General features: G+C 31.4%; 3 protein-coding genes across 4 annotated transcripts in view; all 3 read left to right on the top strand.

The window, feature by feature from the left end:
* Positions 1–14031, top strand: part of LOC114349497 (ABC transporter G family member 20-like) — a 636826-nt gene that overhangs the window by 463432 nt on the left and 159363 nt on the right. The window lies entirely within an intron of this gene.
* Positions 5122–7670, top strand: LOC126880134 (uncharacterized). Its single transcript, XM_050643876.1, has 5 exons — positions 5122–5475; positions 5534–5702; positions 5759–5821; positions 6244–6382; positions 7259–7670. Exons 1-5 carry the CDS (start codon positions 5390–5392, stop codon positions 7309–7311), a joined length of 510 nt encoding a protein of 169 aa, XP_050499833.1. The 5' UTR covers positions 5122–5389; the 3' UTR covers positions 7312–7670.
* Positions 9517–12701, top strand: LOC126880135 (uncharacterized). Its single transcript, XM_050643877.1, has 5 exons — positions 9517–10506; positions 10565–10733; positions 10790–10852; positions 11275–11413; positions 12290–12701. The coding sequence occupies exons 1-5, from the start codon at positions 10421–10423 to the stop codon at positions 12340–12342; spliced, it is 510 nt and encodes a 169-aa protein (XP_050499834.1). The 5' UTR covers positions 9517–10420; the 3' UTR covers positions 12343–12701.

The following is a 14031-nucleotide window of genomic DNA, read 5'->3' as shown; positions in this document are numbered from 1 at the left end:
TTATTGGCTAATATATTTATGGAGGATTTCGAAACTAATATCATTTCTAAACAAAATTTAAAACTCACAGTATGGTGGAGATTATATAGATGATGTGTTTTCCATATGGCCTCATAGATCAGAATTGTTGGATACGTTCCTGAATATTATAAACGATCAAGAAGAGACAATAAAGTTTACAATGGAAAAGGAATACAATAACACCCTACCTTTCCTCGATGTTTTGGTCTCAAAGAAGGATACTGGATATGAGACTCAAGTGTATAGAAAACCAACACACACCAACAGATATCTCAATTACAAATCAAATCATAACATCAACGTTAAAAAGGGAATCATTAAATCCTTATATGATAGAGCCAAAATTACTTCTACTTCTAACGAAAATTCATTTTTAGAAGAAAAACAATTGTTAACATCTGTTTTATTAAAAAATGATTATCCCATATCGTTTATAAATAAGGAATTGTCAAGATTGGATCGAATGGAACAGAACAACTTAGAACGGGATCCTACAACATTCACAAGAAATAATACGAGGAAAATATCAATACCATATGTAAAAGGACTATCCGAGAAACTTAAAACAATAGGAAATAAATTCAACATATCAACATCATTCAAAACAACACACACATTGAGATCTATTCTATCTAAAACTAAACCTAACAGTGAACAAAAAAAACAAAGAATTGTATTTATAAAATACCTTGTGAATGCGAACAATTTTATATAGGTGAAACGTCAAGACCATTAGACGTTAGAGTAAATGAACATCAGTCTTATATAAAAAAATAGAGAATTTGATAGATCTCAAATATGTCAACACGCATGGGATAATGAACATAGAGTTCAGTGGAGAGATTCAAGTATAGTCCTAAAAGAAGCAGATAGTAAAAAGAGAAAAATCAAAGAAGCGGCTCTAATTATGCTAAATGAAACCAATTGTGTCGCAAATTCCTCGGTAGAATGCAGTAGGATGTGGTTACCCATATTAAAGGAGGAAGTCAATAGAAAGAAAATACCACAATTAGTAAATCAGTAACATATCGAGTTAGTACATATTTAAAATTTAAAATATCAAGTCAGAATTTGGTATTAGTTTTGAGAGTAAACTAAATGTAAACCCAAATACTTACGATGTCGGGATAGTATCACGAGGTTTTTCCTGGTTTTCCCTCGTGATTTACTATGGAATCTCTAACGCGAGAATTTCAGTGCCACCGTTGCATTTGGTTGTCTTTTTAAAGACGGATCACATGCTATAATTTTTTGTGGCGGATATTCTTGAGTTGGGATTGATTTCATGTAATCGAATGAACTATCTTTTAGTAAAGTCGTCCCAGGAACGCAACTCATCAATATTGGCAATATCATTTTTAAGTCGTCTACTTTAAAATGTATAATACATGTCTGAATTGCCGATATAAATGAGTCAGATTAAATAAATTATTAGAAGAATTTTTTACTAAGCAACAACATTTTTATTTATTTAGTATTATTTTGTATTTTGACAACGACACCCGACTTGGGCGTCGAAACGTTAATAAAATCATTTTTAGGTAAAATTGTGGCTTATTTCCCATTTGAATATACTTGATTATAAAAATGCCACAAGAAAATAGCTTCAGAACAACATCCGAGAAACCATATGGAGAAACAAATATCTGACCACGGAAAGCAAAATAAAAGTATACAAGACAACAGTAAGACCTATCCTAACATATGCAGCGGAGACAAGGACCGATACAACAAAGACGAAACAACAAATCAACAATATCGAAATGAAAGTATTAAGATCAATAGCGGGCATATCATTAAGAGACAGACAAAGCAACAGAAATATACGAGAACGATGCAAAATTCAAAATATTAACAGGTGGATAAAAACAAGAAAGAAAAACTGGAACGAACATGTAAACTGAATGGAACCAGATAGATTAGCAAACATCTGTAAAAACAACAAGCCGTATAGCAGAAGACCCGTTGGAAGGCCGCCGAAAAGGTGGAAAGACAATGTACAGTCAACAACAACTGAAACAGAATAAGAGGCAGACAAACAGGAGTAATCCTAGTCGCGCGAAGAAGAAGAAGAAGAAGACAGCAGTTTTTGTACTCTCTATAAAATTCGGCTTTGTTTCGGAATACAGGCTCTAAGTACAACTTATTTGTACTAGCCCGGCAGTAATGGAACTCAATTTTAGTGATTTCTGACAAAAACTTTTGAAGTATGTGTCTTGATTCATCTGTACTCCTCCTATTTCTACCAGCTCTCCGAACGTTTACTTCAGGCACATTCATTCCACTATCTTTTCTAGCACATTCTTTAACCATCCATTTACCTACATTTAATGTTGACAAAAACATTTTTTTACAGACCTTTTTTCTCAGTTCCATTTTTTAAATACTAATGGAAAATACTACTTCTTCGAGATTCTTCTACTTTACGTTTGCTAGAAACAACATCAACCATTGAACTTAAAAATGTCTTTTTCAGAGCATTCAATCATTCTATAGCTTTTTTATTTTCACTTCTTGTTTGAGTACGCTTTCTCTTCTCCTCTGTTCTTCCATTTTGATTACTTTCTGAGCTCGAGTCTTCTGCTGTTGCAACAAAATCTGGATCTTTGTCATCTATAATATCCACCTCTGTTTCCGCACCATTTTGATTGATCACGTCAAGGTTTGTATTTGATGTCGCTTTTCCTCACTGTCTAGATTTTTTTTATTATTTATTGTTGGCACCGTTATTTGAATATTATCAATATCTTGGTTTAAGTAGATTTTATTTAAAACACCGATCTCAGTTTTTAACTTAAAATCTAGATCGGAACATAAAATTTCTTCAACTAGTTGATTGCTCTTTACCTCTGGTAAGCAAGTTTTTCTAACTCTATTATTTCATTTATTAGCTTAGGTTCTTCACTGGCTTTTTGGTCCTGATTATTTGTTGACTTGGAAGATTCTTATTCCTCCACAGAAGTCTGAAAAATCGACAAAGCTTTTTTTGCCATCAGTTTTTTCTGGATAGACCACTCGACCCTGCTATATCCATAGTCCAAATTCTCGTATTTGCAAAATCTAAAAAAATATATAAAAAACATCGTATTAATATTACAACTAATAAAAAGTGACTGGGTTGCACTTTTGATTTAAATACATCCTGAATAGTATTATTATATAAAATAAGTTTCGTCTCACACAAATGCATGCAATAAATACAAATAGTAGATTATACCACGAGTCAATAATGATGGCTATTATTCCCGAGGAATATTTACGAACCGAGCCGCGTTAGCGGCGAGGGAGTAACATTCCGAGGGAATGAGAGCCATTATTGCGAGTAGTATACTCTACTTTATCTACGACAAATTAATTAATTTAAGATTTTTAATGAACAACTTTATTTGTTAAAAACATTAAAATTAGTAATAGTACAATTAATAAACTGAATTGGTTGAGAATCATCATTAACTTTAGTAGAGTTTTTAATACAAATATTTGGGATCTCGATCGCTGTAGAACAAGAAGATGATATATTACTGTTTATCTCTTTAGCGATAGTATCTGCTGTAGTTGCCTTGTTTCTCATAGACTGATCAATGTATCCTTCAGCTACCTGTGTTGACTTCCAGCCCCCATGACGCTTTAATCCAGTTAAATCGCCTCCTCCATCAATATACAGAGTGGCAGATGATCTGCGATAACAATGGCCGGTATAACTTTGAGGATTTGGCAAGTTTAAATATTTGGCAATCTGCCTACCAATATCTGCAAATTTGTTCTTTCCTATACGTTGTCGTTGTATTGTACATTTAGATTTTTGATAATTTAGAAAGAATTAATTTATTTTCACATGTGACGGACGGAGATCGATGTATTTCTTCACAATATTGTAAAACGTACTGTTTATTGTTTATTGTTTCGAACAGGCCATTCGTTGAAGGTTGCGTACGTTTTATTATAAATGGATTTCGATGTTTCAGGTATTAAGGTAGATGCTGTTGCTGTAGCTAGTTCTACAATTTCTGGTGGTGTACAATTAAAAGATTCTTCATTTTCGTCCATCTCAACACAAACTGTCAAATATACTATTCGTTTGACAGTGACACTTTTTGAGGTTGATTATTTTGTTTCCGTGGTGAATTTTGTGATTGTTGTGCCAGAGGGATTAATAGCTATTAATCCCGCATTATTAATCCCTAAGGGATTATTATATGGCATTATATTGCAAACACCACAAGTATAATACATATATTATGTATCAGTCGTAGATAAACAAGTTAAACCATTTATGACATTTCTGACGAACAAAACTTCGTATTTGCAAGTGGCCACCTTATACGCGGTTTTGTACGGCAAATAAACTACTCAACTAAAATACGAGGTATTGCATATCGTCAAAACAATAAGATCGAAATAACTTAGACATACGATTTGTGCATATATACGCAGGCAAGCACTGTTCTAAGTAACATAATAAAATGAATTCTGTCAAAATTATAAATAGGAGTTTGTCAAAATTATAATATCCCGTTTGGTTCCCGCTCCAGAATTAAATACTACCAGTCTCCAAGTACTACGTTTTTCGTCGTCTTCTTAAAGATACGAACCTATCCTATAATATATATCGTTCTTATCTGGACGTTATAATTTGTCATTTCCGTCGTTTGGCGGAATAAATGTATTGAATCCGAAAAACTATTCATAGTTCTTTATCCGATATTGTATTTCTTTCATCTTTCTAAAGTTACAGATGAACAAAAGAAATAAAAAGAGGTCACCAGGAGGTGATTTTCAAGAAGAGTCAGTCCTTTTTGAACGGTTCGGCTGGTGAGAAATCGCGTGGGCTTACGCTACGTACAGAAGCCAGCACTAACACCGAGTTTAACCTGTTTTTCTTGGTAACTTGAAAGCTAGCGTTAGGGTTAGATCAGGTAAAACAGATAAAAGCGCCCGCATGTGTATAAAGCCTTAGTAAACGCGAAACCAATCCAGCGATAAGTCGTCATTCCTACCTACAAATATGTAACGATGTATATCTCAATTCAAAAATAGTGAGAAAATTCCATCTGAAATAATATAATGTTGTTTATTGTGATACTTAGTAAATAGTATGATACTTACAGCCGGTTTCCGAAACGTTATTCAAATCTTCGATCATCTAATCGAGCTGTTAGATTTGATCAACTGTTAACCAGTGACGAGTTTCTCAAACGTCGATCATCTTAAAATTATATGATCGTAGAAAATCGATTATCTGACATACGATTTGGTATCGATACTGTCACAATCGGCTGTCATCCTTCAAAATTTCATTTTATAACCAAAAAATTTCAATCCATAGTAAATAACTACATAATTTATATAATTAAAAAATATATTAAAAATGAGCAATACAAACGGAAATCCTCCACGCAAAAATTATACTGAGAGAGAGAGAGAGAAATGTTTGCTGTTGGAAATAATTGGAAAGTAAGTACGAAATTTTCTAACTTACAGAACAAATTTATAATTGTATTTTTGTTTTCAGATACAAGCATATTAAATTGAAAACAAATAATGTACCAATGCTATGTCCACCAACCAAAACAATGAAACCTGGGAAAAATAGCGCTGAATTTCCCAGAACTCCCAAGCAGCTGAACACTGCATATATAAACTTAAAAAGGGTCACTAGCCAAAAAGTAGCAGAGGAAAATGTAAGTGTATAAAACTTTCGGTTGATTTAGAGCTATATGGATTAATTACATTGCAGATTCAAAAATATAATGAGCAGAAGGTTTTGGACCAGTTGAAGAGAGACCAAACTGCGGACAAAGTAGGTATACTTAAATTTAAAGCTCTTAACACCAGGTCAGTCGAATTACACTATTTCTGAGTGAAATATTTTTATAAAAATATAATCCAATGAAACTAATTTTATGATGGGAACTAACCTAGTGTTGAGACAATAGAAGTTTAGTATTTGAGGGTGTTAACGCCAAAGAGGTGTAAGTCATATTTGTGAAATGATGGAAGTCTTGCTTTATAACTTTGATAAATAGACATTTTTTCATTAGGAAAAGTGGTGTAAGTATTTACAGTAAGAACTTACACACCACTTTTTCTCTGAAGAGGTCTGTCTATATAATATCAAGATTATAAAATAGGGCTTACATCATTTCAAGAATATGACTTACACCACTTTGATTTTAACCCTTTCATTTCTTAATCAGTAATGAACTAATGAATTGTTTTCAGAAAGACATACTTGCAACAGGTGGTGGCACATTTAGGCCTCGTCTCACAGATGTAGGGGCACAAATGTTGAGTTTGATTGGCAATCAAATCCAACCTTTACCCAACAGTTGTGACAGTGCATCTGGTTTCTTCACATCTGGTGAGTCCTTATTTTATTAATTTATTTAAATAAAGGTAACTAATTTTAAATTTATTTATATATATAAATCTTGATCAATATTTCCAATATTATCTGAACAATAACCTGTATATGGTCTTGATCTGGACAAAACTTCTGAATTAGAACATTTTTTTGTTCAGCACGTTATCCACAAATGTAGTAGAGTGACCATTAGTTTAACTATTTAAAACTATTATCTGATAATGCTAGGTTTATGTATTCTATGGATGTAGCAATAGAAAGAAGCCACCTTCTGTTAAAAAGGATGATTAGAAGAGGGAGGTATGGTATAGTCGGTCTAGTCGGTTTTCTAAAGATTAACTTAAGTTTATCCATTGTTTCCGTAAGTATGTACATCCGGATGTACGTTTTTGAGTGAATCTAGAATGTTTTTGGCATCTGAAAGATTTCCATCTAAATTGGATATTGTATCCTACAGTTCTAAGTCAATTTAAGATTTTTTGAAAGGTATTATTGTTTAAAGTTTGATTGTTAAAGATATTATTTCTATGTTGATCAATAATAAATCTGAGAACAAGGGTGATAAGCGGTTCCCCATAGCCAGACCTTGTGCCTATCTATAGACATCATTAAACAAAAAAAAGATCTTTTGTAAACCAAATTTAAGCAAACTCAAAATATGAGAATTAATATCAATAAATATTATTAATATGAATTAATTATTATAATTATTTATTCCAATTCTAAATTAAGGTAGATTATTCACTTAGCTATTAAGATAGCTAAAGTATATAAATAAAAGTAACTACCTACTTAATTCGAGAAAGATTTTTTTTATAAAGAAAAAACTATCTGGTACATCTAAAACAATTGAATTTTTTTTTATTTTTATAGTTGCACAAGACAGTCAAGTGGAAGTAGATTACCTACAATTGGAAGACACATAGCAGACATCCAATGTACCCTCTACTTCCACTGTGCTGCTCAGTACACCCACGACAACTGCTGTCCTGCCCAAGAAGACAGCCAAGATGTCTCAGGCTCGTTCAAAAAATAAAAAAGTAAAAGATGTAGGGAGCGAAACCCTTAATGTATCTTTTACAAAAAAAATTGAAACAGCAAGACTAGAAAAAAGAAGTAAGATAGTATTTTTCAACAAGAAAAAAAGAAATTTTAGAAGTAGAGCTTCAAATAAAAAAATTCGATGTCAATAAATTATTCGGTAATAGTGGTTAGGTATGTACCTAATAAAGTAATTTTAAATAAAAATTGTAATTTCTTTAAATAATAAAATTAATAAAAAATGTGTTTTTCAAAGTTTATTTACCCACCTGTTAGAATGAGTTATTACCTACTAGCTTCATCCTCTGCTTCTTTGTCTTAATGCATTCCACAATTCTTCATTTGTTATGGTGTTGGGCCAATACATCTTCAGAATATTTTGTGGGAATCTATTTACAAAAACTCTTCCTTGCATTTCCTTCTGATATTGTTCATGTCTCACTCCCATATCGTAGTATCCCTCACATATAGTAGTATTGATTTGATGATACTATTAAATGTGTTTTGGCTAATTTATGTTGAGATATGATATGAGAGGATTTCAAAGGCCTGTTGTCTGTTGTTCTTTTTCCTATTCTATGTTTAATGTTTGCCTGAACTCCAACTTTTGCACTATTATACTATCAAGATAGCAGAATTCTTTAACCTGTTTTATTTCTTCTTGATTGATGTATAGTTTACCATGCTCACTTATTCCTATTCTCATCTCTACTATCTTATTAGTGATGATTTTAAGACCAACCTCATCTGCCTTTCCCTCCAGCTTCCTTATCACGTTCTTCATGTCATCTATTGTATGTGATATCAAGCAGATATCATATTGCATATCCCAATGTTGGATTTAGTTGGCAACCAAATCTAATCTTTATACAACAGTTGCAGATGGTGCATCTGCTTACTTGCCATGTAGTGAGTCCTTATTTTATTTAATTATTTAACAAAAGGTAAGTAGTAATTCTAAATTAAATATTTAAAATTAAACATTATTTTTTTATTTTCACACTAACACAATATGTTGAAGTAGAGCTGAACTAATGCTCCTCTGTAGCACCATCTACATGTGTGGCCCAACATACAGTGAGCATGTAAAGGTTGGAATAAATTAATTTTCTCGAGAATGGACGATTTTGGAAAAAAATCCAGAAAGGTTAATTTTTATTTTTAAATTACGACTTTTTGGCATTATTATCATACTAGTGACGTCACCCATCTGGGCATGATTACGTCATCAATGATTTTTTTAAATTAGAATATTGGTCGTGTGGTGGCTCATTTGAAAGGTAATTGAATTTTCTAATCAGTAATATAAACATTAACATAATTACTTATACAGGCTGCCCAAAAAAAATTTTTTTGATTAAATTTATTGACATAAAAAGAAGAATATAATATGTCATTTATTTAATTCAAAATACATTTTACTGCTCTTAGAAAACAGAAAGAAATGTTTATTTGAAAAATATTCTTTGCTTTTCGCTTAAATTAAATGTTCAAAGTGTCAAGAGGCAGGTGGGTGGCTGCTTTAATATTGAATTTAAGCAAAAAACAATATTTATTTGTCAAATAAACATTTTTTCCTGTATTCTGATAGCAGTAAAATGTATTTTGAATTAAATAAATTACAGACATTCTTCTTTTTATGTTAATAAATTTAATTAAAATTTTTTTTGGACAGCCTCTATAAATAATTATGTTATTGTTTATATTACTGAATAGAGAATTAACTTACCTTTCAGATGAGCTATCACAAGGCCCCTATTCTCGTTTAAAAAAGTCATGGATAACGTCATGACGCCCAGATGGGTGACATCACTAGTATGACATATAGGCCAAAAAGTCGTAACTTAAAAATAAAAATTGACCTGTTTCGGGATTTATTTCCAAAATTGCCCATTCATGAAAAAATGAATTTATTCCAACCTTTACGTGCTCACTGTATAATTACACTATATATTTAATTTTAAAAATTAAATTATAATTAAATAACTAATAATTTGATTTATTTATTTATTTATTAAGCGCAACAGGCCTAGTAGGCCTAGGGCTAAAATGTTTACATTTCTGATTACATAAATAATATAGTAAATAACTTAATATAACTTACATAACTTATAAATTTTATTTAAATACACTTCAGTCTTTTTACACACTCCTTCACCACCTCTCTCCATCTCCTTCTGTCCAATGCTAGTTCTTTCCATCTCTCAATGTTACTTTTCTTCAAGTCTTCATATACACTGTCCTTCCATCTTTTCCTTGGCCTGCCTTTCCTCCTCTTTTGTATTGGTCTTCGTGAAAGTACCATTTTTGGCATTCGTTTACTTCCCATTCTCTCTATGTGCCCCAAGTATTGTATTCTCTGTGCTTTGATCGTCGTCGTAATCGTTGGCTCTTGATATAGTTCTTCCAATTCTTTATTGGTTCTTCTCACTAATAATTTTAAGTAAACACTAAAATACCCTTTATTTAATAACTATTTAACCTATATAATAACTAAAAAACTCTATTTAATAACTCTAAACAACTATTTATAAACATTAACAGCCCTTTAATCAACCAATAACCTCAAATTAGGTGACAGTTCCTTTTGGTCGCCGTGTGACATGCGAAATTGGTTAATCAGCGTTTCGGAAACTCAAAACACTTATGATCGGCTGTTAACTAACGATTAATCGTTTGTTAAATCATATGATCGACTGTTATTGAACTCCCGTTTAACTGGTGTTATTGACAGCCGGTTTCCGAAACGTTATTCAAATCTTCGATCATCTAATCGAGCTGTTAGATTTGATCAACTGTTAACCAGTGACGAGTTTCTCAAACGTCGATCATCTTAAAATTATATGATCGTAGAAAATCGATTATCTGACATACGATTTGGTATCGATACTGTCACAATCGGCTGTCATCCTTCAAAATTTCATTTTATAACCAAAAAATTTCAATCCATAGTAAATAACTACATAATTTATATAATTAAAAAATATATTAAAAATGAGCAATACAAACGGAAATCCTCCACGCAAAAATTATACTGAGAGAGAGAGAGAGAAATGTTTGCTGTTGGAAATAATTGGAAAGTAAGTACGAAATTTTCTAACTTACAGAACAAATTTATAATTGTATTTTTGTTTTCAGATACAAGCATATTAAATTGAAAACAAATAATGTACCAATGCTATGTCCACCAACCAAAACAATGAAACCTGGGAAAAATAGCGCTGAATTTCCCAGAACTCCCAAGCAGCTGAACACTGCATATATAAACTTAAAAAGGGTCACTAGCCAAAAAGTAGCAGAGGAAAATGTAAGTGTATAAAACTTTCGGTTGATTTAGAGCTATATGGATTAATTACATTGCAGATTCAAAAATATAATGAGCAGAAGGTTTTGGACCAGTTGAAGAGAGACCAAACTGCGGACAAAGTAGGTATACTTAAATTTAAAGCTCTTAACACCAGGTCAGTCGAATTACACTATTTCTGAGTGAAATATTTTTATAAAAATATAATCCAATGAAACTAATTTTATGATGGGAACTAACCTAGTGTTGAGACAATAGAAGTTTAGTATTTGAGGGTGTTAACGCCAAAGAGGTGTAAGTCATATTTGTGAAATGATGGAAGTCTTGCTTTATAACTTTGATAAATAGACATTTTTTCATTAGGAAAAGTGGTGTAAGTATTTACAGTAAGAACTTACACACCACTTTTTCTCTGAAGAGGTCTGTCTATATAATATCAAGATTATAAAATAGGGCTTACATCATTTCAAGAATATGACTTACACCACTTTGATTTTAACCCTTTCATTTCTTAATCAGTAATGAACTAATGAATTGTTTTCAGAAAGACATACTTGCAACAGGTGGTGGCACATTTAGGCCTCGTCTCACAGATGTAGGGGCACAAATGTTGAGTTTGATTGGCAATCAAATCCAACCTTTACCCAACAGTTGTGACAGTGCATCTGGTTTCTTCACATCTGGTGAGTCCTTATTTTATTAATTTATTTAAATAAAGGTAACTAATTTTAAATTTATTTATATATATAAATCTTGATCAATATTTCCAATATTATCTGAACAATAACCTGTATATGGTCTTGATCTGGACAAAACTTCTGAATTAGAACATTTTTTTGTTCAGCACGTTATCCACAAATGTAGTAGAGTGACCATTAGTTTAACTATTTAAAACTATTATCTGATAATGCTAGGTTTATGTATTCTATGGATGTAGCAATAGAAAGAAGCCACCTTCTGTTAAAAAGGATGATTAGAAGAGGGAGGTATGGTATAGTCGGTCTAGTCGGTTTTCTAAAGATTAACTTAAGTTTATCCATTGTTTCCGTAAGTATGTACATCCGGATGTACGTTTTTGAGTGAATCTAGAATGTTTTTGGCATCTGAAAGATTTCCATCTAAATTGGATATTGTATCCTACAGTTCTAAGTCAATTTAAGATTTTTTGAAAGGTATTATTGTTTAAAGTTTGATTGTTAAAGATATTATTTCTATGTTGATCAATAATAAATCTGAGAACAAGGGTGATAAGCGGTTCCCCATAGCCAGACCTTGTGCCTATCTATAGACATCATTAAACAAAAAAAAGATCTTTTGTAAACCAAATTTAAGCAAACTCAAAATATGAGAATTAATATCAATAAATATTATTAATATGAATTAATTATTATAATTATTTATTCCAATTCTAAATTAAGGTAGATTATTCACTTAGCTATTAAGATAGCTAAAGTATATAAATAAAAGTAACTACCTACTTAATTCGAGAAAGATTTTTTTTATAAAGAAAAAACTATCTGGTACATCTAAAACAATTGAATTTTTTTTTATTTTTATAGTTGCACAAGACAGTCAAGTGGAAGTAGATTACCTACAATTGGAAGACACATAGCAGACATCCAATGTACCCTCTACTTCCACTGTGCTGCTCAGTACACCCACGACAACTGCTGTCCTGCCCAAGAAGACAGCCAAGATGTCTCAGGCTCGTTCAAAAAATAAAAAAGTAAAAGATGTAGGGAGCGAAACCCTTAATGTATCTTTTACAAAAAAAATTGAAACAGCAAGACTAGAAAAAAGAAGTAAGATAGTATTTTTCAACAAGAAAAAAAGAAATTTTAGAAGTAGAGCTTCAAATAAAAAAATTCGATGTCAATAAATTATTCGGTAATAGTGGTTAGGTATGTACCTAATAAAGTAATTTTAAATAAAAATTGTAATTTCTTTAAATAATAAAATTAATAAAAAATGTGTTTTTCAAAGTTTATTTACCCACCTGTTAGAATGAGTTATTACCTACTAGCTTCATCCTCTGCTTCTTTGTCTTAATGCATTCCACAATTCTTCATTTGTTATGGTGTTGGGCCAATACATCTTCAGAATATTTTGTGGGAATCTATTTACAAAAACTCTTCCTTGCATTTCCTTCTGATATTGTTCATGTCTCACTCCCATATCGTAGTATCCCTCACATATAGTAGTATTGATTTGATGATACTATTAAATGTGTTTTGGCTAATTTATGTTGAGATATGATATGAGAGGATTTCAAAGGCCTGTTGTCTGTTGTTCTTTTTCCTATTCTATGTTTAATGTTTGCCTGAACTCCAACTTTTGCACTATTATACTATCAAGATAGCAGAATTCTTTAACCTGTTTTATTTCTTCTTGATTGATGTATAGTTTACCATGCTCACTTATTCCTATTCTCATCTCTACTATCTTATTAGTGATGATTTTAAGACCAACCTCATCTGCCTTTCCCTCCAGCTTCCTTATCACGTTCTTCATGTCATCTATTGTATGTGATATCAAGCAGATATCATATTGCATATCCCAATGTTGGATTTAGTTGGCAACCAAATCTAATCTTTATACAACAGTTGCAGATGGTGCATCTGCTTACTTGCCATGTAGTGAGTCCTTATTTTATTTAATTATTTAACAAAAGGTAAGTAGTAATTCTAAATTAAATATTTAAAATTAAACATTATTTTTTTATTTTCACACTAACACAATATGTTGAAGTAGAGCTGAACTAATGCTCCTCTGTAGCACCATCTACATGTGTGGCCCAACATACAGTGAGCATGTAAAGGTTGGAATAAATTAATTTTCTCGAGAATGGACGATTTTGGAAAAAAATCCAGAAAGGTTAATTTTTATTTTTAAATTACGACTTTTTGGCATTATTATCATACTAGTGACGTCACCCATCTGGGCATGATTACGTCATCAATGATTTTTTTAAATTAGAATATTGGTCGTGTGGTGGCTCATTTGAAAGGTAATTGAATTTTCTAATCAGTAATATAAACATTAACATAATTACTTATACAGGCTGCCCAAAAAAAATTTTTTTGATTAAATTTATTGACATAAAAAGAAGAATATAATATGTCATTTATTTAATTCAAAATACATTTTACTGCTCTTAGAAAACAGAAAGAAATGTTTATTTGAAAAATATTCTTTGCTTTTCGCTTAAATTAAATGTTCAAAGTGTCAAGAGGCAGGTGGGTGGCTGCTTTAATATTGAATTTAAGCAAAAAACAATATTTATTTGTCAAATAAACATTTT

Source organism: Diabrotica virgifera, chromosome 2, assembly GCF_917563875.1.
Source record: "Diabrotica virgifera virgifera chromosome 2, PGI_DIABVI_V3a".
NCBI classification, from domain to species: domain Eukaryota; kingdom Metazoa; phylum Arthropoda; class Insecta; order Coleoptera; family Chrysomelidae; genus Diabrotica; species Diabrotica virgifera.
This window is presented reverse-complemented; position numbering and strand designations above follow the sequence as displayed.